Source organism: Helobdella robusta, assembly GCF_000326865.2.
Source record: "Helobdella robusta unplaced genomic scaffold HELROscaffold_4, whole genome shotgun sequence".
Lineage (NCBI taxonomy): Eukaryota > Metazoa > Annelida > Clitellata > Rhynchobdellida > Glossiphoniidae > Helobdella > Helobdella robusta.
Genome location: NW_008704902.1, coordinates 5,031,862 through 5,057,094, shown reverse-complemented (window position 1 = coordinate 5,057,094; position 25,233 = coordinate 5,031,862). Strand labels below are relative to the sequence as shown.

At 32.6% G+C, this 25,233-nt stretch overlaps 7 protein-coding genes across 7 annotated transcripts in view; 2 read left to right on the top strand and 5 right to left on the bottom strand.

The window, feature by feature from the left end:
* Positions 1-3,043, top strand: part of HELRODRAFT_162599 (hypothetical protein) — a gene marked incomplete at both ends in the record, with an annotated part of 4,212 nt that extends 1,169 nt beyond the window's left edge. The window contains 3 exons of the mRNA XM_009024760.1: positions 368-549; positions 1,099-1,530; positions 3,002-3,043. Of these exons, the coding sequence (XP_009023008.1) occupies positions 368-549; positions 1,099-1,530; positions 3,002-3,043 (656 nt within the window). The remainder of the gene's footprint in view (positions 1-367; positions 550-1,098; positions 1,531-3,001) is intronic.
* Positions 3,044-3,163: 120 nt separating this feature from the next.
* HELRODRAFT_162598 (hypothetical protein) lies at positions 3,164-6,313 on the bottom strand (the record flags this gene model as incomplete). The annotated part of the gene is made up of 1 exon (XM_009024759.1): positions 3,164-6,313. One exon carries the CDS (start codon positions 6,311-6,313, stop codon positions 3,164-3,166), a length of 3,150 nt encoding a protein of 1,049 aa, XP_009023007.1.
* Positions 6,314-13,118: 6,805 nt separating this feature from the next.
* Positions 13,119-14,760, top strand: HELRODRAFT_162597 (hypothetical protein; the record flags this gene model as incomplete). The annotated part of the gene is made up of 3 exons (XM_009024758.1): positions 13,119-13,175; positions 13,966-14,141; positions 14,592-14,760. The coding sequence occupies 3 exons, from the start codon at positions 13,119-13,121 to the stop codon at positions 14,758-14,760; spliced, it is 402 nt and encodes a 133-aa protein (XP_009023006.1).
* A 1,046-nt stretch (positions 14,761-15,806) lies between these two features.
* HELRODRAFT_162596 (hypothetical protein) lies at positions 15,807-16,916 on the bottom strand (the record flags this gene model as incomplete). The annotated part of the gene is made up of 3 exons (XM_009024757.1): positions 15,807-15,889; positions 15,963-16,288; positions 16,867-16,916. 3 exons carry the CDS (start codon positions 16,914-16,916, stop codon positions 15,807-15,809), a joined length of 459 nt encoding a protein of 152 aa, XP_009023005.1.
* Positions 16,917-17,466: 550 nt separating this feature from the next.
* Positions 17,467-18,379, bottom strand: HELRODRAFT_162595 (hypothetical protein; the record flags this gene model as incomplete). Its single annotated transcript, XM_009024756.1, has 4 exons — positions 17,467-17,568; positions 17,680-17,922; positions 18,010-18,096; positions 18,284-18,379. The coding sequence occupies 4 exons, from the start codon at positions 18,377-18,379 to the stop codon at positions 17,467-17,469; spliced, it is 528 nt and encodes a 175-aa protein (XP_009023004.1).
* A 285-nt stretch (positions 18,380-18,664) lies between these two features.
* HELRODRAFT_162594 (hypothetical protein) lies at positions 18,665-21,158 on the bottom strand (the record flags this gene model as incomplete). Its single annotated transcript, XM_009024755.1, has 6 exons — positions 18,665-19,180; positions 19,537-19,647; positions 19,724-19,796; positions 19,894-20,031; positions 20,958-21,050; positions 21,118-21,158. The coding sequence occupies 6 exons, from the start codon at positions 21,156-21,158 to the stop codon at positions 18,665-18,667; spliced, it is 972 nt and encodes a 323-aa protein (XP_009023003.1).
* Positions 21,159-21,686: 528 nt separating this feature from the next.
* On the bottom strand, positions 21,687-23,036 carry HELRODRAFT_162593 (hypothetical protein; the record flags this gene model as incomplete). The annotated part of the gene is made up of 3 exons (XM_009024754.1): positions 21,687-21,860; positions 22,481-22,572; positions 22,934-23,036. The coding sequence occupies 3 exons, from the start codon at positions 23,034-23,036 to the stop codon at positions 21,687-21,689; spliced, it is 369 nt and encodes a 122-aa protein (XP_009023002.1).
* Positions 23,037-25,233: the final 2,197 nt, after the last annotated feature.

Genomic DNA, 25,233 nt, shown 5'->3' with positions numbered 1-25,233 from the left:
TGGGTGATGGAATCGTCCGAGGGGGTGCAACAGGGTGACCCTTTGGGNCCGATGTTGTTTGCTCTGACCCTACACCCGGTGTTGGAAAAATCTCTTTCAAAATTCGTTTGCGGCTACCTGGACGATATCAGTTTGGCCGCCGAGGGTGCAATTTTAGCTACTGATTTCCTGTCTTTAAAAGACAATGCCTCCATCATTGGGCTTGAGCTTAATATTAAAAAATGCGAATTGTACGCAAACGACTCTTTTGAAATGCCACAGACACTGGCGGAAGTGCCCTTAGTGTCTGAGGCATCATTGAGCTTCTTGGGCACCCCATTGATGGAGGGTGAGTTTCAAAACACTTTTTTTAATAAAAAACTCGCAGAGCTGAAATTTGCCCTCGACCGAGTGTCTCATCTTCCGGTCCACGACGCGCTGACCATCGTCCGCAACGCCCTTAGTTTGCCTAGATTGATGTATTTCCTTCGTACATCCTTCTCGGTTGATGCATCCATTTTGGGCGGATTCGATGGCGCCCTGAGGTCAGCTTTGTCAGCCCTATGCAATGTTGAGTTGACAGACAGGGGCTGGTCTCAGGCCCAGTTGCCGGTTCGGTTTGGGGGACTGGGGTTGTTAAGCGTGGTCCAGCTGGCACCTATTGTTTACAAATCATCTGCCGCTGCCACGCTCGACCTGCAGTCTGCCCTGCTCCGGCAATCTTTCACGAATCTTGGTACCCTACCAGCATCACCCAACCGAGCAAAACATTTTCAAGCTCGGTTGCTGGAAGAGGCATACAAAACAACTTTTCAGTTTTTGTTGTCCTCTAGTCCCCACGATGCAACTTCGGCTCGTCTGCTGGCCGCGTCAAGCGACGCGAGCTGCGGTTGGTTGAGATCCTGGCCCAACTCATCGGTGGGTACCCGACTGGATGATGAGACGGTCAGGATGGCCATTGGTTTTCGTCTGGGTTTAACGGTCCACCATAAATATCTGTGTAGGTGCGGTGCGGAAGCTAACGAACTCGGTCACCACGGCCTGGTCTGTCGTTTAGGTGGAGGTCGTCAGTTGCGCCATTCCGCATTAAATGATTACATCTGCCGGCTTTTCTCCAAGGCTTCAATACCCGTTCTTAAAGAGCCCTCGGGAATTTCCGCGTTGGATGGAAAACGTCCGGATGGCTGCACGTTGATTCCTTGGAGAGCCGGTAGATGCCTGGCGTGGGACGTAACCGTTCCGGGCACATTAGCGGAACGGTACGTGCACTTAACCAGCAAAGAAAGTGGTTTGGCCGCAACCAGGGCATCGGATGAAAAGTTTAAAAAATATGAAGGTGCCCTGCCCTCGATGGATTTTTTACCTGTTTGCATCGAGGTTCTTGGCCCGATGGACAACAACACTTCAATATTTTTTAAAAAGATTTGCAAAATGATAAGTGGCAGGTCCGGCGACAGCAGAGAGCTATTTTTCGCCATGAATCATATATCTTGTTTGCTGCAAAGGTTTTTGCGCGTCTGTGTTACCGAAAATGTTCAATTAAACGCCGACGTGAGCGAATAACGAGATATCAATTGTTAACCGATTTTTTCAGATGTTTGACTGTTTAGTGTCACTCATCGCTGATTTGGTTTTAACATACATATATGTTTGTGTGTGTGTAATGTGTGTTTAATATTTACAATCATTATTCTTTGCTTAGTTATCAGCTATATATATATATATAAATCAATTGCTGTTCGTTAGTCTCGCTAAAACTCAAGAACGGCTGAACGGATTTGCATTATCTTGGTCTACAAATCTTCGTTGAGGTTTAGGGAAGGTTTAAAAGGTGAGAAAAGTCGAATAATTGCCGGGAAAACCCTAAAAGTATCATATAATATTCTATAAAATTAACTTTTTCATTAAATATATTTCGTTTTTCTCTTATAAAAATGTCTGTTTTTACCTATTTAAAATTTTATTTGAGACAGAAATTGTAAAGTTAACTTAAATTAGTTATACAACACTATAATTGTGATTCGACCAACAAAGGAAGTTTAACGAAGGCAGCCAAAAGGTTTAAAAAATGCTGTGACTTCAATATTGAACTCCGACAAAGTTGTTTTTTTGGTTTGTAATAATATGCTATTTGTAGCGATTTTAACTTGTCGATTAACTGTATTTAGCATCAATATTGGTTCGGTTTTGAAGATTTTATTAAACAATTTTACAAAAGAAATATCAATATATGAAACAAATTGACAACATAAAATTAATGAAAAAAATTTACAAAATATAATTAATATATTAGGAATGTTTGCCAAATAATAAATGAATGGTTAGAAACTGCTTATTTGTTACAAATCTCTATTCAGTATGTGCTTGTTAACTAACGCGTGTTATTACTTAAATAGTGTTACCTGTTAATATAACTCATGCATTTCTAAAAATGTTTGGATATTATATGAAAAAAGCACGAGGCGGTAATGTACCACTGGTTGAGATAACTGCAATTGAATCTTCATAATATTACATTAGTCACGAAACTTGAAAAAAATAAATTGAAATTCAGTAAAAATTTGAAATTATCAGGTACTATTTTATAAACTTTTTTGATTATTTCAGAATATTTCAAAAACATTACACAACAACTGTTAATTAAATATTTATATTTTTAGAAAATTAACTTATGCGTTTCTTTTGCTGATATGTACTTGTAATTTTGAACGCGCTTTTGGTTGGCAACACCAAGTAAAGTAGTTATCATAATAATTTAATAATAAAAATATAAAATACAGTTTATATATATATATATATATATATATATATATATATATATATATACTATATGTATATATTCATACTGTATATATAGTGTGTTGATGCGTCTATTATGAATGTGTGATCGTATACTCGTATATAAGGTTCAGTAAAAAACTTTTGTGAAATATAATATATATTAAAATAATTTAACAAAAACCCGAATCGTAAAACCTTTAAAAAATGTGACTAACACTTTTCTTAATACATTTCTAAACAGGCACGAAGAAATATTGGGGCACTTAAAAATATTGCAATATAAGCTACGCAATTTTGTTAAAAATAGTAATTACAATTAGTTCAAATAAATTTAAATAAATGTATAAAAAATAATACTTTTATGAAAAACAAACAATTGACAATACTGATTAAAATATCAAACTTAAACCATTGATTCAATGTCTAATATTTCTGGAGACTTCAGAAGGTAGCCCTCAGCAGAAATTGTTGCATAAACCGAAACAGAATCAGGGCGATGTGAATCTATTAAATATTTAATTATCAGCTGTAAATTTTGGGCATTAAAATCTGCTACTATAATTAAAGACCCAAAATAATCAGAAATATCTTCGTGATAAGATCCATTGAAGGCCATTATCCTATTCTCATCCAATTTAAATATAACACTAGATGTGCAGTTATAATTTACAATTACGCCCACTATGCAAAATTCGTAAAGTTCTCTGTTTACACTATCTACCAAGCTGTCTATAGTATTTCCAACCTCAAAAAATGACAAAAGAGGTTGTAACAAAGTCGGGAACAAGGCATGGGTATCGGTGTAAGGCGCTGGTGACATAGCCACAGATTTATTAGCAGCTTCTAACACACATCTTTCTACTAACAAGGTCCAACATTTAAGAGAATATTCAGAATCTAAGTTATCAGGCATATGTTTAAGTGCGACTCTCGTTAAAAAAGATACCGCAGCTAATCTGTTACTCAAAGCAATTACGAAACTATCCGTGCTTCTTGTTTGTTGCTCGCAGGATACCGACCAAAGAAATTTCCAAATCTGTAATGTTCTGAAAACCTGGTGCCTTGGCAAATCCAGTTCAATATAACCAACCGGTCTAACGTCATACGTAGATAAATGTTCTTCATTTTCATCTACTGCCGAACTTAATCTGTCTACTTTGACGTGTTTATCTAAAATGTCCGATATGATTTTAGTCCAGTGTTCTTTTTGGCGTTTTTTCTTACTATAATCTCGACTATTCAATTTCTCCTTTAATAATTTTGGAATCATACTACCTAAAACAAGCAAATAAACTCCATTCATCGAGCTGCAGTTAGTAAAATAATAAAACGCCCGATAAAGTAACAGCAATAAACTCATGTAAACAAAAATTTGAAACAAACGAGTTAGAAATTCGTTAAGACAGTTTGTCCAACTGCATTCTAAATCATCACAAACACCGTAATATAATTCTTTAGAGACATATTCTGTCCCATCACTGTCAATAAACTTAACTGCTCCTAGATTGTGAGATGTTACAAGCTTCACCGACGTGCTTTCATTTTCGTCCATGTCACTTTTGTCCAAATTAGATAGTCTGGGAGAATTTTCGTCAATTAACTTTAAAATTAATCGGTGTCTGGAATTAATGTTTTTTAAATATCCATTTGCATATGTAAATATAACTAAAATGTAATAAATAAAAGGAAAAAGTGTCTGAGGATAAACGAAACAGGAAATGATAACGAAGAATATAACATTAATTGCAAAATCTGCAATTAAAAATATAACTGTGCTGTATCCTATCAGTATCAAACAAAAACCAACCCATGATAAAAACGACAGGACATACTTACAAAAAATTTTAATTATACCGCTGAAGTTGCAATCTTTTTGAATGTCATCAAATGTATTACTTCGGTTGATGACATTACTTGTTGGGAAGAGCATAGATTCGGAGGGATAAAGTGCAAAGCATACATTCATAAGTGGGATGCGTGCGATGACCATTCTACAAAATGCTTTCATCAGTCGTCGAATTTTTGACGGAAAGCAAGGGATTCGAACAAAATGTTTTACGTGTTGAGCATCGTCGCCGTATTCCAGTTTGTTTAATATAGGTTGATATCTTCCAGATAACCTCTGTTGTAACTGTTTGGTATGGTCCAATTGTTTTTTACTGCTGCTTTTGATCAAACATTTTTCTAGCGAGTTTTGTGTCCACGTAAGAACAACAAATGTGTAACCAAATGCCATAACAGAAAAAATCATCCAAAGATTGAGTGTGAAGTTATTCGTTATAAGGATGTATGATCCCAAAAAATTAAGGTTCAATTCTAAAGGATTAATGATATTATACTCCCTAGAATGATTAATTGCCATTTTATAAAAATTTAGTTTGGGAAAATATAGAAGAATGGCAATGTGCATCAAAAAAGGATAAATGAGCAACAGTCCAATTAATTTTACAACTATGAACCAAAATTTCCTAACTTTAGAATGGGGTCTGCAGAATGAAGGCTGATGTGGCCACGACCCCCACCAATGAATGCAACATTTGCCTTCCCCATAACAATAAAATAATAATCGAAACAATGACCTTGGCAATGAAAATGGTTTATGATCGTTTAAATTAATCAATTGTCTATAAGAAATACGTATAACGTAATTTCGCTGTCCCGTGATTCCTTGTTTTAAAGAGGCTCGAAAAAATTTGGTACCCTTGTCGTAACGTAAAAGTGATTTAACTTTCAAAACAAAGATAGGACTGAATAAAGTTATGAAAATTGATAAAACACGAATAACCAATTTGATAACATATATGCCTTCGTTAGTCGGTTTTATAATGCGACATTCCAACTCCATGGACAAAATTTTATCCACTGAACAGCAACGGTGAGACAGGTAAGAAATGTTTTCATCCTCCTCGTTCGCAAATATGTAATGACACAAAAAATGCTCAGATTTTGAAAATGAGTTTTCTTCGGATATGATTTCTTTAGCTATAGAATTTTGAACTAACTTCAATCTGCAATTAGGAGAAACCATGACGAGACAGTTGGCGGGTGTTGTCGATACTATTAAGTTCATTATGGGTTTATTGAAGTTCATCAAATAGAGTGACAAAACTTCAGAATCTAGTGGAAGCTCCAGTAGCTTTCTGCCGATCTTGTTCGATGCCCACATCCATTGATTGCCCATGTAACTGTTCAACATGTACGGATACGTTTCCATAACATTGGCCGAATAATTCTGAAATTGAAGTTTGAAAATAATTAAGTTTACTTCCTCTTCATCTGTTTTACTTTTGAAGATTTGTTTTTTGTTAATTCTATCAACAACTTCCAAATTGCAATTATTCGGACAATCGTCATCGCTGAAAACGTTCTTATCGTAATTTTTATGTTCAGCATAGTTTGAAATCTTTACATTATGATCAAAGTTAGCGTTACTGTGTAGTGCTTGTTCGAAATTTGTAATATTTAGATCTTTTTTAATTTTTATTCTGAAATGGTCATAAACACGACTGTGCAGATGTTTTTTATGTTTGCTGTCACACTTTGACGGCACCATCATTGCATGCAACACGAAAACAACCTGTGAATCAAATTATAGTTTTATGAATTTGTTTAAATAAAAAATAATGTAGTGAGTTAAAAAGACAGCGTTTTAAAGAGTGTTTCATTTGATAAATATAATTGAGTAAACTTGAATATGTATTTTAGATCGTCTGATGCACGAGTTGCAATATATTATCAAATTTCTCACCACATGCAATGAAATGAGCTTCATAATTTCTTTTGTTCTCATTTGTAGTCATTTTCATGCAACACTCCACAAACAGAGAGACTACTAACAATTTCTTTCATGTCATCTCGTACCTTTTGTCTTTGCTGTTGTTGATAATATAGATTGTATAAAATATTATAGCAAATTCAAAAGTAAACCAAGACTATATATTAATTTTTTTAAAAAAAATAACACATTTTGTAAGTATTTAAAATAGGGTTAATAAAAAGTTTGCTCGTAACATAAAAATCACATTCTAGTAACTTGCCTCAAACAGAACGTTTATACGTAATACGATTGTTGAAAATATTGGCAGGCTGAATATTTTAATATTGTTTGGTTTCAATGTTGCAAACGTATGTTTGACCAATATCATGGTACTCTAACTGGTAATGCTATATGGCATTCTCTCAGTTGTAAGTTTAACTGGCAGCTACGACGTCACGCGTCCATTATAATTACTTAGCGCATGGAGTATCCCAGCAATTTATGTTCAGGTGATTGGCGAAGATTGAAATATTATTTTAATATAATGACGTATACACTTCCAGGTCAACATTCTGATCAACTGATTCATTTCATTTCTTACGCGTAATTTAATGGGCTTGCATTTGCAAAGATATGCGAGAATTTTTCGTAGTTATCGCGTCAAAGATACAAACTTCCACACTCATAAATTATTGAGAATTTTGCTGTCGTTAAACTGAAAGTTCTATTTTATGCTAAATTTCAACTAAATAAATTTTTCTTTTTGTGATTTCAAGGAAAGTTTTATTATTTTTTTTTAACAATATAGAAGTTTTGTGAATTTTTGCTGACGAAATGTAAATTTTCGGCGTGTTTTAGAGTTGATGCTGAATGAATAACTCTGTTTTAAGTCTAACTTCTTTCTGTTTCGTTCGATGTTTCTGTTCAAAAATTTAAAATATCCAATAGCGTTATATTTTTTGACGTTTCTTAGCGTAAAACATTAAAAAAAATTTTTGTTGTTTCTAAATTGTAAACAAGTTGTAATTGCATGCAATTTCAAACTTTAACAACTGCTACTGAATTGAAAATCAGTAGAAAATGTTTAATAAAAAAATGGCGTTAACAAAAATATCTACGCCATTTCTATTTGAGAATTTGATGAAGAAGAACCAATTCTGCCATGTAATGCAATTTTCAAGAAAGAAGTTCATTGAATTAGGGGACATGCAAGCAGCAGTGAGTCTCATTAGATTTTCCTTCTGCGACGCATGCCGCCAATTTGCAGCAGTTCGAATAAGTAGATTATTGCGTGTGGTTGATCATTGGGTCAGCACTATTTTTAAGGCCATATGTCGCTTAAATAAGATGCTGTACAAGTTTCTTCGATTAGATTGTAATATTTTGAAAAATTTTGATTTAAAAAAACGTATTTTCAATTAAACAAAATTAGATACAGATATTTCACGTTCCATTTTTGTCTACAAAAATATTGAAATCGATCCAGCATTTTTAAATAAAATAGAACAAATATGTGGTGCAACCAGCGGTCAGGACATTGTGAAAAACAATCGCAATCAATAGAAACAGACATGGATGGAATGATGTAAGATACGCCAGTCTCTAATTATCTTTCGTTGATTGCATTTGATTTGTACGTCCGTTCATTTGTTCGCTCACTCATAAATAAATAAACATACAAATTTTTTCATTCACTCAATTTATTTATTTGTTTGTTTATTCTTTAGTTTATTTGTTAAATTTTTCGTCCGAGTCCAAGTTGTGATTGTACTTGCGTTAATGTTAACGCACCCAACTCCGATGAACGATGAATTTGAACGAAAGAATGGATGACTGGCAGAGATAATGCACGTCGAAATTTCTCTAACATTATTCTCTAAACGTAAATTGAATTGTTCTTGCAACGTTTTTTCACAGTTGTTCATACACGCCCAGCATGTGTATATTGTTATACAGAATGAATGATAACATGTTGTTGCACTATTCGATATCTAATTCCATTCCACTTATGCGATCTGAATAATAAAAAATTATAAAACATTTTTTTCATTAACTGCATCTAAAAGGCTGTAGGCTACCGCATTTCGTTTTTGGCCGAAATTTGCCATTTTTTTCCAAATCTGCTCAAAATCAGCAAAAATTTTTGTCAAAACCGAAACAGAATTTAATTTTTTATAATTTTCATCCAACTTTCAAAATAATTAAATGCCACTTTTCTAAAAATTGTAACAAATTTTGCACCATCAATGCATAAAAATATTGCCAGCATTGTAGTTAGCACCGGGTAAAAAATAGAAAGAAAATAAAAAATAAAAAATAAACGTGAGATTTATAAAATTTTATAACACTAAAATACGTTTGGTTTCAGACGGGTTTGTGCATTATATATATATATATATATGCATATATATGTATATATATATATATATTTATAGTATATATATACTAACGTGTGTGTGTAAGTCTGTATGTGGACAAAATCAGATGAATAGTCAATCTAGTTGTGTTTATGTACGTAAGTGCATTACATATGTAGTGTGTTGTGTGTGTGTGTGTGTTTGTGTGTGTGTGTGTGTGTGTGTGTTATTTATCACCGTTTAATATCGATTTTCATTAATTAACGAATTTCGTCTTTGTCCGTCGTCATTGTCATCATCATCATCTTTTCCATCATCGACACCATCATCATCAACACCACCATCAAACCATCATCATCATTCATCATCTTTTCCATCCATCCATCATCATCATCATCGTTTTTCTCCAAGCATGCCGTCTTTTGTTCCTTTGTTAAAGAGCTGAACAACTGCTCGCATAATGCTCACGCAAATACGAACACTATGAATCATAACATGCGCTTGTTTGTTTGTTATTCTGTCGTCTGTATCTTTTTTCGTTCATTTATGTTATCATGTTGTGTGTATGCGATTTTGTTTAAATTGGTCTTGCCTATGTTTTTTGTTAGTCAGTTTTTTATAAGTAAATTTATTCCGTTAGCTTAGCTTTGGTTGGCTGTTGATTTGTTTACTTGTTTCTTTACGTTGTTCATATCTTGTTTGTATTTTATTATACATGTTTTTTCGTTTGTTTGTATGTTTGTTTGTTATATTGACATTCATGTTCATTTATTAGTTTTTTAGTTACGTGATAAACTTGTGTCTATATCTGTGTTTTCGTGTATGCGTGTGTTCGTGTGTGCGTGCGTAAACAAAGCCTGTTTACGATTTCTGTCTGCAAAGAATGATCTACTTATTTATCACTCTGGCGAGACAACATTTTGGAAACTGGAAACATTTATGGACACACATCAGAGACAACGTGTGATCAGATCAGAGACAATGAAATAACAATTTCTTCGTCTCAAAGTTATCTCAACTACAGTGAAATGGATTTGTATCATTTCTACTAGTGATTATGTGTATTTTACGTCTGACTAGTGATTATGTGACGCTATTCATGGAAAACGCATTGAACGCGTTTAATGACTGACGCTTAATAATCTTCGTAAATTCAACGATCAGAGACAAAGACTATCCACATTAACATACAAAGAAGATTTACAAACTAAATGGCGGGACACGCACGCTGCAGACTGCAACGATTCCTCTCAGTTATTTGCTTGCTCTCTCTTGCGCTCTTTCTCTTCCAACTCCTCTCTCTCTCTCTCTCTCTCTCTCTCTCTTTCTATCACTCTTCTCTATATATTTAATTTTTACTCGTTTGTTTCACTTTCCACTAATTCCTCCATACCCCTAAGTTTGCATGTGAACAAAATCTATTTTTTAAAGAAAAGATCTTGATTCTCAGATGAAAATTAACATTTAAAAATTAATCACACTGAGAAGGCGTTTTAAATATTTCTGACAATTATTTTAGCATTAAATTGTCAGAAATATTTTATTATCTTCATTTTCATATAAAATAAAGCAGCATGAAGTTATTTCGATGTTTCATAAGTTTTGTAGTTAATTTCAAAACTAGTTGTGAGTGAGCAATGAACATTATCCAATAAGTAATATGACATTCATTCTGTCTGTTACCATCACTTCAAAGAAGAATAAAAAAAATTCCTGTCTGAACTAGAAAGCGTCATTTATCACAAAACAACAGCTTTAATTTCCTGTGCCAGTTGCATGGTGCGTGTCAACTCGACTCAGTTCGGCATGAATCTTCACACGAGACCACGGCGTCATTGTGCTCTCTTATTCGTTGAATCTTTCAAAATTATTTCCCAGTAAAAACAACAAATTTACAAACAAGAAAGTTAGAAATATAAAATTCAAAAGTGATTAAATCGGTAACTTATTAATTTCAACAATTTTTCAAAGAGGAGGATCGATATAAAATATGAGCAACAACAACATTGACTAAACAGGACGAACAAACAGTATGTGTGGTGGAGTTACTAACACTAAATTCGTTTGCGATGTTGTTATTTCATTTTCAACACAGCATGTATAAGCGAATATCATTCATTCACGTAGTAACCAAATGTTAATGCTTTGCTTTGATTCGTTTAAGAAGTTATCATCATAAAAACTCTGTCATATACATACAATTTGTGACATTTAAAAAAAATCTTATTTATCAACCGGATAGAAAAATTATTTAATACTCCGTTTAATCAAAAACAACTAAGCAGTGCAAATAAAGAAATAAATATAATCGTTTAGGATATAAAAAAAAGACTTAATAATCCACCAAGCGCACATTGAGCTTCAGATATTAAAACATAAAACACGCAATGTGAACAGGAAACACATTCATAAAACTCATTATTTCTCACTTACTCTCTTTCCTTCTCATTTTCTCTCTTTCTCTCTTTCTCCTGCTCTCTGCTTTTCAGTATCTCTCATATATATATATATATATATATATATATATATATATATATATATATATATATATATATATATTGAGCTCTTATATAATCTTAATAATAATACATACATTATAATTACACACTGTTTTATATTTACTTTGCACACACACGCGCGCGCGCGCAACACACACCCACAAAGAAATGCTGCTCTTGGAAAGAGATGGTGTAGTGTGACGTCTGACACTTCTTTAATTGATTTGAAATAAAACAAAAATAAAATAATTTGATATAATTTTAAATCAAACAATATAGCAATAGAATAAAAAATGATATAATAATATAGAACTAAATAATTTAATAACAAAATTTTATAGGAGCCTTTGAAGATGATATTTGTAATATCAATTTTGTTAAACAGATATCGAGCAAGGAATTATGCAAAGAACGGAAAGGAACTGGTCACTGGGTAACATAGAAAAACATAAAAAGTACAGCATTTGAATGTGATGTAACTGTAGCATAAGAAGAGAGGAATTTAAAAGGAGTGAGGATGATTGTAATGACACGAATGTGCGTTGTGCCCCTGCTTACATATCTCATGCCACACCGCCAGGCCGCAGACATCTGTTGTCGTATTTGCATACAATGCTCTTCCACAATCGCGACTGGTGCTTCTGCTGATAATCCATTATCTTGATTTTTTTCCTTCGCTTATGCTCAAACAATTTACAAACCAATTTTAATTTGTAATGATTTTGTAAGAATGTAAAAAAATATCAATGTTTGTTATAAGCATAAACGGTATACATATAGGATAAACGTCTTTTTATGTATCGTTAAAATTTCGTTAAATGTTTACAAGCTTTATTTTGAAAGATTGCTAAATGTTTATGGATTTGAAAGCTTTAAGTTTCACTTCTAGTTAAATAATATTTTTAAGAATATTGACATAACATACGCTAATTGAAATCAGAAAGACAGATTTGTTGTTTTCAAAATTTAAAAGCGAAAATTTGTATTGAAAAATCCAACAGCTAAAATTACCTTCTAGTTTATGGTTGGCGAAAGTTGAAAAATGATAGCTTGTACTGAACATTCAAAATTTTACAATTTTTAGTACAATCCGTTTATTTATTGAGACATGCCCATGTGCTGATTAGTCCTGTGTATTCAGGTTTGAAAATGTTTGTAAATTCTTGAATTTAAGATGAACAGTTACAACAACATGATATTAAATTTCCATCTTCCAAAACAACGCAACAAACAATGTACAGACGTTCAACCGAAATATCATGGAACATTACTGAGTGTTATCACCATCGAGCACTAATAATAAGTGGATGGATGTGTGGATGAATGGAAGGACGAATGAATGGATGGATGCCTATTAATGGCAGGCAGCATGCACGTTCCTATGTATGCACATCCATTCTTTTGTGTGCGCTCCATATAACAAGTGTGTTGTATATATATGATGCATATTATGCATATTTAGTTGAGTTCGGTAGGAGTTGTGATGTTAAATACGTTTCTTTTTCAAGATTTCTTGAACAGTACCTACAACAGAGACGCATTGTCATCGAATCGTCTGATAATAAATCATTTTAACAATAACTCTCTAAAATTTATTTTATGATTTAAAATTTGAATATAGAAACATATTTTTCTGTATAAGTTGGCTTGACTGCCATAAAGGGATGCCACTTGTATTCTCAACTAATTTTTTGCTTCGCTCAACTAATTTTGCAAAACATACACGCTAACATAAATAACATTAAAATGTGCACTGCTTCAACAATCCTGAACTGTGTTGCAAGGCTTGTACAACGGACTGAAGTTCGACCATGTGAAACCAAACATAATAATGTAACGTGTATAAATCTCTGTCTATCAAAATCGGCAGTAGAATCAAAAGTTAAAATAGGTATCTAAATAAATTATTTTTTTAATAAATTCTAACTAATTTGTTTTAATAAATCTACAAACTTTGATAATATTCCCCTTGTTAATAATATCTTACCTGACTTGAATTTTTGAATTTAACATGTCCTTTTTTCATAAATTAATAATGTTTATTAAAATTTCTCCGTCTTAAGCCTTTCTTTGACGATCTGTTTATTTTTTATAGCTTCATTGGTTTAATCGAGAATTGATTATCATAATTCGCTCTACTACGGTTTGTCCTATTCTACATATCCTTTCGGTAAAACTTTTAACTCAGCTGCTCGTTTAGTTGCTCGTGCCCACATTTATTTATATTATCCCACCTCGATCTCATACACTGGCTACCGATGCTGTGCATTCGTATCATGCCTTTTCCACCTTCCGTCGACTTGATCTTCACTCGCTGCGAGATGACGGTGTTCACCGACGTCTTCGTCAAACCGTACTCCTCGGCGAGACATTTCTGGCGCGAGTGCCACTTTCAAATTTTCTGATGATTTCCTTCTTGATCAGAGAGAAATCGATTTTCTAGTTAGTGGACCCATTTTTTTCTTAAAACTCGGAAACCGCGTTTAAATTTTGTGAAAAAACGTGTTGAAGGTTGTAAAGAAGAAATGAAAAAGGAAAACACTAAAAAGCAGCACCATAACTGAAAAAAGGGTGAACAATTCCTTTCTCCCAGCAGCAGACTGCTCGTCCGCCAGCGCTGGTAACCATGCGCGAAATGTTCGATTTTTCGCGCGATTCCGCGCCCAACGGACTCCAGTCCGGTGGGCTGGAGAAACCGCGGTCCGTTCTGCGAAATTCCGTTGTACGGGTGGTCTGTCCTGCGGGGACCCCGCCGTACAAGGAAATCAAGTAAGTTATATAAATAAAACAATTAGTACACAATGTTTAATATGCAAATGTTCAAGAAACACAATCCACAGAACATGTGTGAAAGATTCATGCATCCACACACACAAACGTGTAGACACGATGAATACAGATAAAAATGAACAAAAAATAGAATGAATGATAGAAATTAATACTTGTTAAACACTTTTATGTAAAATCTCTTCCTTCTCTAACTATAGTTTTTCATCACTTAAAAGGTTCATTGCAAATCTTAAGATTTACTTGTTTGCTAAATTAATTCATTGAGAGGTGCTGTTGGACATTGCGAAAACGGTGCTTTAAAAACAAATGTATTGATTGAATGCAAATATAAATCTTTTTCATTTTCCTGAAAAATATTTTTCGGATCATAGCCTCGCAAATTTTTGAGTATTTTCAAAAATCTAAACAAATCCACACCTACACACACAGGCCCGCACAGAGTTTTGTAGGCCCAAGTATAAAAGTACGAACAAATAGTGGAGAAACATCGTCAATAAGTTTGTTTGATGTCTCAACAGAGTATCTCAGGTTATTTTGCAAGCAGGCTTATCGTGAAAATATTTTTAAATATATGCTTAGTGAGACAACCTTATATTAAGTTTTATTATAAACTATTTGGTGAATCGATCTTAATGTGAAATATTTGTCACATCACAGATACAATTTATGATCTAGTTAAAACAATCACAGCAACCTACCTAATATAATTAATCGCTGAAAATTAAAATGGTCTTTAATTTTTCCACATTTGGGAAAATAAACGTGCGTGTTAAATATGCGTCCGAGACTCCTAGTATGTGATAAAATCGGCAATTACGCAATACAATCGGATGGCGTATGCTTGAACGTTATAACCGGGTTACGTGGTGCGAGCTTACACGCGACACGACTCTATAGAATCCATAATTAAAAGTATAATCACGTCGATAATTTGTACTTTTTGCATTTGTATTTGAGCGGGGTTGACGTGAATACTATAAAAACATCCAAGTACATAGTAAAAATATACATGAGTATAAGTCAAGTAGTGAAATAAATTAAGCACAAGTACATGTAGTAGTTAAATAAACTGGTTGGCTAGTTGAAATGACGACAAATGCCATTATCTTGCTCCTTTTTGACTCATTTTGAAAAGGTTTTAAAAATATGAAGTTTATTTTATCGAAAGACAATTTTTCTAAAGATAGGGACTTAAGTTAGTTTTAATTCATGGCAGATTTATAGACAATTTTTATGTATAATTCAAATGATTCTGCCCAGAGAATGATTTAACCCTTTGATTTAAATATCACAGATCCAAATTTCTTAATTTTTCAACAAGGTGTCCGTCAAGATAAATTAAAGATACACAAATTAATAAACGTGTTTGAAAATCATGATTATTTAGAGAGATTTGATCATGAACAATAAGGATCGAAAATGACCCTTGAATTTTGATCTAAAATGACCCTTGAATCTTGATCTAAATTAAATAAATGATACAACTGCTTTTTAATGTAATACGTATCAACATCTTTATCAACGTTATTGATAACATTTTTTTAAAATAAATGAACAAAATAATAAGAATAAATAAAGGTTAACATAACCTACATTGGAAAAAAAACTGTTAAAATGTTCTTATAAATTAAAAAAAAATTGCTTTCAACATAAGACGTTTAGTTGCTGGGGTAAATCTAAACTAACATCAGTATAGCCCATAGGCGTTTTGTTGATGTCAAACTCACCTGTTAACAAAAAGAAAAAAATAAAAATTATGGATGACCGTGCGATGTATTTAATTTTTATGACTTTACTAACCCAAAAGGACAAACCTCCGGACCGAACAAGCTGAAAATTTCTGTTTTTTTGGAGGCACAAAGTAATCATCACACTCTTTACCAACGGCAGAATGGGCCCCATTATTCGTGAAATCATCGATTACACTATCAAGTTGGTCACCACAACATGTATCACATTCATTTTCTAAAACTGGCTGGTCACTCATATTTTTTAGACATTCTTCAAAATCGTTTAAGGTGTGAAATCTTTTCATTTCACCAGCCACGCGGTTCGGACTATCTTCATAATAACCAAAGTTTAGGTTGCTGTGGTTATCCACTTTATTGTCTTCAAGAGGATCCCGACTGATTGATTGCATGTTCCAAATGTTGATAATTGATGTCAGATGATTTTTTTGCATAGCATTCAGATGTGGTCTACAGTAAGACAGAAGGCTTGAACGATGTTTAATAATGTGCCAACAGTCATTTGAACTAATTTTAGATCAGAAAAATTGAAAGAACTATTTCAAATATTCATTTTTAAATTTTTAAGAAAATTAAATCTGATAATTTTTTTGATAAATGATAACTAAAAATTTTACGATATTAACATCACAATGAATAGATGAGTAGTACCATCTGAACAACTTGAGTGTGTTGCTGTTGATGGTGGACTTAGTGAGTATCAGCTCAATCAACCTCCTCCCATCAATACTTACTTTAACATTCACAATTAAATTAATTAACTCAATCAGCAATAAATAAAATTCATATTTTAAATAAATTAAACAAAAAAAACTTTGATTAAAGTAAATAAATTGAATTCAAAAAAGATTGAATTACATTTGAAGGAATTTTCGATAAAATAGATAGCCAGCGAAGAAAGGCATTCATTTTCATCCTCTTCATCGCTCATTTGCGTGCAGACCATCTCAATGAACCGTGAGGAAAGGCGGCAGGCATTGAAGCTCTTGAACAAGGGAAGCCACATCTTCGCTCTATAATCTAAAGTGGTGTGACATTTTTCAAAAATTTAATTAGATACATATTTTTTGAAGTCATAATAACAAACGCCAAATTGATTAATATTATTAATCAACCATTTATATAGCGTTTTTAAAAAAACTCACAAAAGTGCACTTAGATATTCATGTAAAAGTAAGCTTACAAACTTAGTATTTTAAGGATAGAAACTCACAAGCACATATAGTTTGGGTATTGGTTTGTTTTGAGCGTCAGAGCTTGCTTGGTTCATTTATTTATACTTATATTTTGACTTTAAGAAAATTCTGCACCCCAAGCATCAATAGATTATGTTTATTTTTTTCTACGCTAGAGATTACACAACAATAAAAATACAACATGAATTGGAAAAGTTATTGTAAACAAAATACTTGTTTTGCTGAACGATGAGAGGAAGCCTTGATGCAATAAAATGTTCCTCAATGCCAAATTTCTGCATCACCAGAGTATTTTTTTATTTCTATAATTTCTAAACTTCTATGTAATAAATTTTTTTTAACAAATTTTATAGATTCAACTCACTTGTCAATATGTAAAAATAATTCTAATTTGTCTATAATATCTCGCGTCCCAGACGATAGTTTTCCTTTGGAGGATGCACTCGACCTACTACCACATGACTGGTGGAGTAAAAAAAAGAGATTTTATTCAAAATTTACATTTCTTGTTTTTCAAAAAATATAAGATCACGCCAATGTTTGTTAGAGCAAAAGTAACAAAACAGGATGAACCTTTATGTAGTGATCGAGTAGAAAGTGAACTGAACTAATGATATAATCATCATAGCTTTCTTGATCATCATCGCTTTGATAGTTGTCGCCATTTGCACCGTTGTCATCAGCATCAACACCACAACCACCTGGAGTTTCATTTGATACACGATAAACTTTGTATGCAGCGAGATTCGTGGAGCCACTAGAGTCATTATTCTGTTCGTCGTCGTCCTCATTATCTTCAGTGGAAAGTTCTGCAACCTGACATTGTTTTGTTTTTATGTATGAAAATCATCTTCTGCACTGTTCAATTAATTATGTGATTGATTGTTACTACTGCTTGCTAACTTCAGGTAGGTTTTCATTGTTGTTCTCAAAAGTTTCACATTTATTCTTCAAAGAGATAGGATACATCATTTTCTTCCAGTAGTTTTTCTGTTTGTAAATTTTGAACGTTTTATAAGTGCATTTTGATTCACACACTGCAAACTTAAATATATAAATGAATTTATAAATTTATAAATGTTTGTAGACATATAAACAAATTTATAAATGCTTGTAGGCATATGACCCATGTTAGGTGGCAATCCCTGGACTCATGCCAGAATTTTTTAAAACAAACTGTTTCCACTTTATTTTTTGAGTTATCAAAATAAGAAATGTTGTTGGGCTTGGGCAAAAAGACTTGTGACAAAAGTTTTCTATCGACAAGCTGCATCACAAGACACCTCAAACATATTAATACTCACTAAAACTTTATCATTCACAGAACTAGTTTTTATTTATTGATCACCTTACTAACTCACTAAGTCATCATCTAGTCTATTAATTTGCGTTTTCATGCCATTACTTCATTATATATAACATTGTCAATTACTTTTCTTTTATTCATTTTATTATTATTATTTATTTTACTATATTTTATTTTATTTTTCATGTTTTAACACTTTCAAATTTTTTATTTTGCTGAACTTAATTTTTCTTAGCCCATGTGTCAACTGGCTTAATGTTTCAATGCAAAACTCCCATCCACGTTATGTCCAAACCGAAAAAAAAAACTTGGGTGATGCAGTACTGAGAGGAGGAGGGCAAAGAGTGATGCAGTACTGTGAGAAGGAGTACAGAGAGTGATGCAATGCTGAGAGGAGGAGTGCAGAGAGTGATGCAGTACTGAGAGGAGGAGTGCAAAGAGTGATGCAGTACTGTGAGGAGGAGTGCAGAGAGTGATGCAGTACTGTGAGGGGGAGTGCAGAGAGTGATGCAGTACTGAGAGGAGGAGTGCAAAGAGTGATGCAGTACTGTGAGGGGGAGTGCAGAGAGTGATGCAGTACTGAGAGGAGTGCAAAGAGTGATGCAGTAATGAGAGGAGGAGTGCAGAGAGTGATGCAGTACTGTGAGGAAGAATGCAGAGAGTGATGCAGTACTGAGAGGAGGAGTGCAGAGAGTAATTCAGTACTGAAAGGAGGAGTGCAAAAAGTGATGCAGTACTGAGAGGAGGAGTGCAGAGAGTCATGCAGTACTGTGAGGAGGAGTGCAGATGGGTTAAGAAATTATTACCTGGTTGGCTGAAAAGTAGAACATGCTGAAACAAAATTCAAACTTGTTGCAAGATAGGAAAAACGAGACTTGAAATAAAGTGAGAGTAGCAAACAGAATCCTTGCAGTGCTCGTTGGCGCAGTAGTCTTTTGGGTCACCACTAAATAAATAATAACACAGAGTAATGATTATGTAGTATAGAATGTACACGCACACAAACAAGTGTCTATTAATTTGATTGGTCACAAAGTTTTGATCATTTCCCAGTTAAACTTAATCATGTAATTTTAATTCAAGTAAAAGCAAGTACAAATGGAAGCAAATGATCTGCAAGCAACCTTCAAGTATGAGATTGCCTGATCAGCACCTGCTCGAAGTAGCGGCAACGAAGGAAGAAGTTGATGGGTTGATTCATGGCGCAAATCAACCAGCCAACGAGGAATGTCCATCTGCAATTTATTCCAATTTACAATTTTATCATTCACATCAAGTAATATTGTTAACTTGTGGAATAAATCAGTAAACCTGTTTGGCAATTTTATGCAGAGGTACTAAAAATTTTTTATCTTGATTAGACTCTAAAAGCTGGTTAATAAATCTAGAAAAAAATAAATTAATCATGTCTTTAGTAAAACAAATGATTTTTTAAACATAAAAAGGTTATTTAGGAAAGTAACAATGAAGACGGTGGGAACCTTGTGATACTCATGCCGTAGAGTAGTCTCATGGATTGATCACTCAATAATTTTGTTTCTTTATTTTGCTCATCATTCATCTTCACTGTCATCAATTCTTTCGTCAATTCAATTGAAATTGACAACTTGTCATACACTCTGAAATAATTAATCATTTAGATGCTACAAGTTATTTTAAAATTTGTAAAAAAATATTATAATACATTTTAAACCTGTGACATGCACAAAAATATAAAATTATAACACTTGTTTGCCCACACAAATGAATAAACATTTCCAGTTTTGCTAAAATTTAAAACAAATTTTTGTAAATAAATTAAGATTGTAATTAACCACTTTTTTATAGAGTTCTATATCTTTTTATTCTTTGCATGAGATTTTATCACATTTTATATCAACTTTCAGTCAACATATTTTGGATATATTTATATTAAGGTAACTTGTTAATCTATTTTATTTTTAATTTTTATTTAATTTTAATAATTTTTCTACCAATCAAGTTAATTTAACACAAAAAATAACAATTTTTTAATGTATTAATAATAATATGAATTGTATCTCACTTTTTTTACATTTACAAATATCATATTACTAAAAAATATTTTACCTTATAACTATAAAAATTATATATTGAATATATAATTTTTATAGTTATATTATAATATATTATATTCTATTATTTTAAATTTTAATAAATGTTAAAGATCTATTTTCTATTACATTACATTACATTTCACTCAACTCTTCCTAAGTTCAGAGGATTCAACAACACACACAAACATCATGCATGAATACGTGCCAAACGACACATCACACATGAAGCACGCGATAGGAAGGGATTTTTCTGTCATATTCAAATCAAATCGAATAGAAAATGATGACTGCATTGCACTATGAAATAGAAACAGCACTAGGCAACCTTACCACTAGGCCATCAAGTCACCCATTGCAATCAATAACTAAAAATTTGATGAAATTTAACTCAATTGTCTTATTTTTTTATTTATATTTTTTTACGAATTTCTACAAGTAAAAAAATTAAAAGTTTGAACATTTTTGCCAACCTGCATTTCCACACTTGAATTTTGTTCAAGCCTTCAGTTTGCTTCACTAGATCAGAACTAAAAATATTTCTGTAAACCTCCAGCCATTCTGACCTTTAATATTAAAATTAAGTTTGAAAAAATGATTTTATTAATAGTGAGTGCAAATAATAAAGCAAACCTATCAATCCAAGGTACAACACGTTTAAATGGTAGCGCCATGTTGTCATATTAAACTTTTGTTTGCTTTTAAATTGTATACCAAAGAAAGAAGAAAGCTGTGATGCTGGCCACACGTTCAGTCAAAAATTATCATTATTGTTAGGCTGAATTTATTGGTTCTTTTTCTTTCTCGTGCATTATCCTTCCACAAAACCCGATCCTTAACACTTTGTAGTTGTTGAAATGTGATGATATTCAACAAGCGACACAAGGACTTCACGAATGTTTTTCGTTGTTGACCGCGATCTCTTTTCCCTGCAATCTTTCTCGTAATTGTTAGATTTTATTTTCCATTCTTTCCTTCCGCATGATGTGACCAAAAAACTTTAAGTGCCACCGTCGGATTATCTGTAATTTCTTCTTTTCATAACCGCACTGTTTTAAAACATTTTCATTCGAAGTATGAGTCCAACTAATTTTCATAATTCTTCTCAAATGCCACATTTCAGCATCGTTAATCATTTTTTCCATTTCTTTAAAAATTGTCTAAAACTCAGAGCCGTAAATTAGCACGTGAAAATGTAACATTCATCCTAACAGTTTTAATTTTGTTGATATTCCGATTTTACTGTTGGTGAGGATGTTTTTCATTTTAGAACATGCATATTTCGCTATAGCTATTATTCTTTTGATATTCATATCACATTTACAACCTGAGGTAATCAGACTTCCAAGATAATTGAAGTTGCCGACTTGCTTCACCTGTTTACAATAAATGATTATGGAGCAGATGGAGCAAATCAAGGCGGTTTTGCTTTTACTGATAACCATGCACTCTGTTCTGTTGGTGTTAATTTGCAAGCCTTTCCTTTCAATTTTAAAAACCAGTTTGGCAACAATTGTTTGCAGTTTTTCCATGGAATCTGCTATAAGACCCAGTGAACAAAGAAAAATGGGACCTATATAGGTCACAGGTGGGCTAACATATAGGCCCCATATGGGCTGCCCACGTGGGACCGGTAACAAAATGGCCGTCCAATTTGCGTGGGACGCATGTGAGAAAATAAGAGAATGTAAACGGGCTTTACGTGGGCTAAATGGGCTTAAAAGTATGCACACACGCGCACAAATTTTGCATTTTTTGAAGTATATTTTATTTTGATAAAACTTCCACAACAAAAAATACTAAATGTTCAATGTTAAAAAAATAATTAAATGAGAAAGTCAGGTTATAAATACTAAAAATAGAATGTTATAGTATGAAAAATTTCATTTATGCACAATTATCATTTTCATCTTCTTCATCTGATGCCTCATCTGAAAAATTTCCTTCATTGTTCTTACAGATGAATTTGATTTGTTCAACCGAAATGCCTTTTTACCATCTGTCTCGAGCACCGGTCAACCATTTTGCCACTGCTAACTCCACATCTCTTTTCATGACCTCTCCAATTGAAGCATTTTTTGACTGATCCTGTTATATGAATAAAAAAATTATTTTACAAAAATTATTAACATAAATTTATTCCGAAAAAGATGTAAGGCTGAGTTGGCCAGGAGTCAGCTATCTGAGATGAACCTGCAGTAGCTACGATAAACATGGAGTACTCCATATGTTTATTGTAGCTACTGCAGGTTCATGTTCTCCAAAGCTGAGTCCCTTGGTAGACTCTACCAAGGGATTCAGCCTTGGAGAAATGTGCGGATTACAATGGCTGGAACCAGGCAAGACAAAAAAATAACTTTAATAAAAAAAGATTAATGAATACTAAGGAAAAAAATATTAAAATTGAACTAAAACGAATTGAAGAAAATGGTTTTTAAATTATACTTACTGTTTACAATCTCGAATAATTTTGAACTTCCAAATGGTATTTTCCCTTTTTTCCCAACCATGTTGAATCCAAAGGCTACATCATTTTTCATTATGTGAGACATCACTCTTCTTATTACTTCATCCAAACTCAGAAAAAATTTTCAATAATGCATTTTGTGCTCTTTGGCTAATTTTATATTGTACAGCCCATGTAGCTAGATGCTCTTTGAAAGTTCTTAGGTTGCTAGATGATGACGTGCTGGTTGATAAGCTTGAAATTTCTGTATTATTAGAACTTTCACTATATTATACATAAACAAACTGGAGCTTTCATCATTAGCATTATCAGAATCTTGAAATTTTAATATTTTTGATGGCAGACTAAAAGATTTTTCATAATTTTCATTAGCATCAATATTATTGATGTTCCTAGTAGTGCAATCTTGTTTGTTATTTTGATCAACTAATGATGCTACATTTGTTTCTTTGATAGGAATTTTATTAAAAAAATCTTCCACCTTCCTCTTTATGTGTCTTGTCTAGATAAAGTATGCTTGTTATAATCATTCGAAGAATCCATTTTTTATTTATTCTTTTGTCTAAGTTATGATACTATAAAATAAATTAAAATATTATACAATAAATTAAAATATTAACAAAGTTAAGTTAAACTTTAAAGTTAATAACACAACAAAGAACAAATCAAAGGGGCATTCAGATCACAAAAAAATTATTTAATTTATTAAATCATTACCTTTCTATCAGTATTCAGCACGCCAAGGCAGTTGAAAACAATTGATTAAAATAACTGATAAATTATATAATTATAATTTATTAATTTCTTAATACTGATATATCAACTTTAACGCGATGAAAAGGAACAAAGGAACACGATCAAAATTTTAAAAGTTAGTATAGTAAAAAGAGTTAGTATTGAAAAGTAAACATAAAGCGTGGCAAAATAAAGCGATGTCCTAGAATTTAAAAGAAATAAAACAACAGTCATAAAAATAGACACAATTAAGTTGATAAAAACATAAGTTTAAAACATTTCATAGAATACCATAACATATAAAAAACATTTAGCTTTGAATCATCACATATTTTAATTTTTGACTACTAGCCCAGATAGCCCATAAGGGACCCATGGTTGTCCAATATAATTTTTAGAAACCTTGTCCATTTTATTAATTATTAAAAAAAGCATTATATTTAGGATTTTTATTCAAAATGTTCATTAAATATTAGAATGGAATAATGTTACAAAATTTTGAATTTTATATAGTTGCAAAAGCCTACACAGCCCTTATTGAGCCTTTGTGGAGCCAATATAGGCTTTCCTTTACACATGAAGCCCGCATTGGGCCCACAAAACACCCATGTGGGTAATCATTATTGAAAAAAGCATTATATTTAAAATTTTTATTCAAAATGTTCATTAAATATTACAAATGAATAATAAAATGTCACAAAACTTTGAATTTTATATAGGTGCAAAAGCCTTCATAACCCTTATTGAGCCTTTGTGGAGCCAATATAGACTTTCCTATACACATAAAACCCGCATTGGGCCCACAAAACACCCATGTGGGTATTTTGTGGGCCCAATGAAGCCCATGAAGCCCATATTGGACCAATAATATCATGTTCACAGGGGAGCTGAGTATATCTTACATTGTTGATATTCACGCCTCCAATGAATATTCCAGGTAAGATCTTCTATCTTATAGAGATTGTACCGGTCTGAAGAGACACAGACTTGTCTAACACCTTTCTTTATTTCGACAAAATTAGTCATCTTGTTTCCCACTTTCATCGCTGCTCTTTGGTCCCAAGAGCAAAGAGCAGCGATGATTTATTGATTAAATTTCTGTTTTATCTAAAACATATTTTTCACACAAAAAACAAAACAAAATATTAATTTTGTTATCAAATAAAATAACTAAATTAAACTTTAATCTAGGAAAATGTGAATGCGGTCACGATTAAAGGACGTAGTCACGATTATTTTTAATGAATAAATTTATTTTATTATTATATGTCATTAAACTAATAGCTTTAAATCGGGTTTTATTACTTATCACGCTACCAAAATTGAGGGGCTAAGTGCGATAATATGAACGAAACCTGCGTTCCAAGAAGCAACCACGGGTATCACCTGTGCATAGTTGCCACTAATGCACCAATATAACAATTATTTTAAACTTCATTGCGATATAAGGATGATTACTATTCTAACAAAGCACATCATAGAAAAGTTTCGAATGCCGACATTTTAATTTAATTGAGAAATCGATAATGATTTTACCAAAACAACAA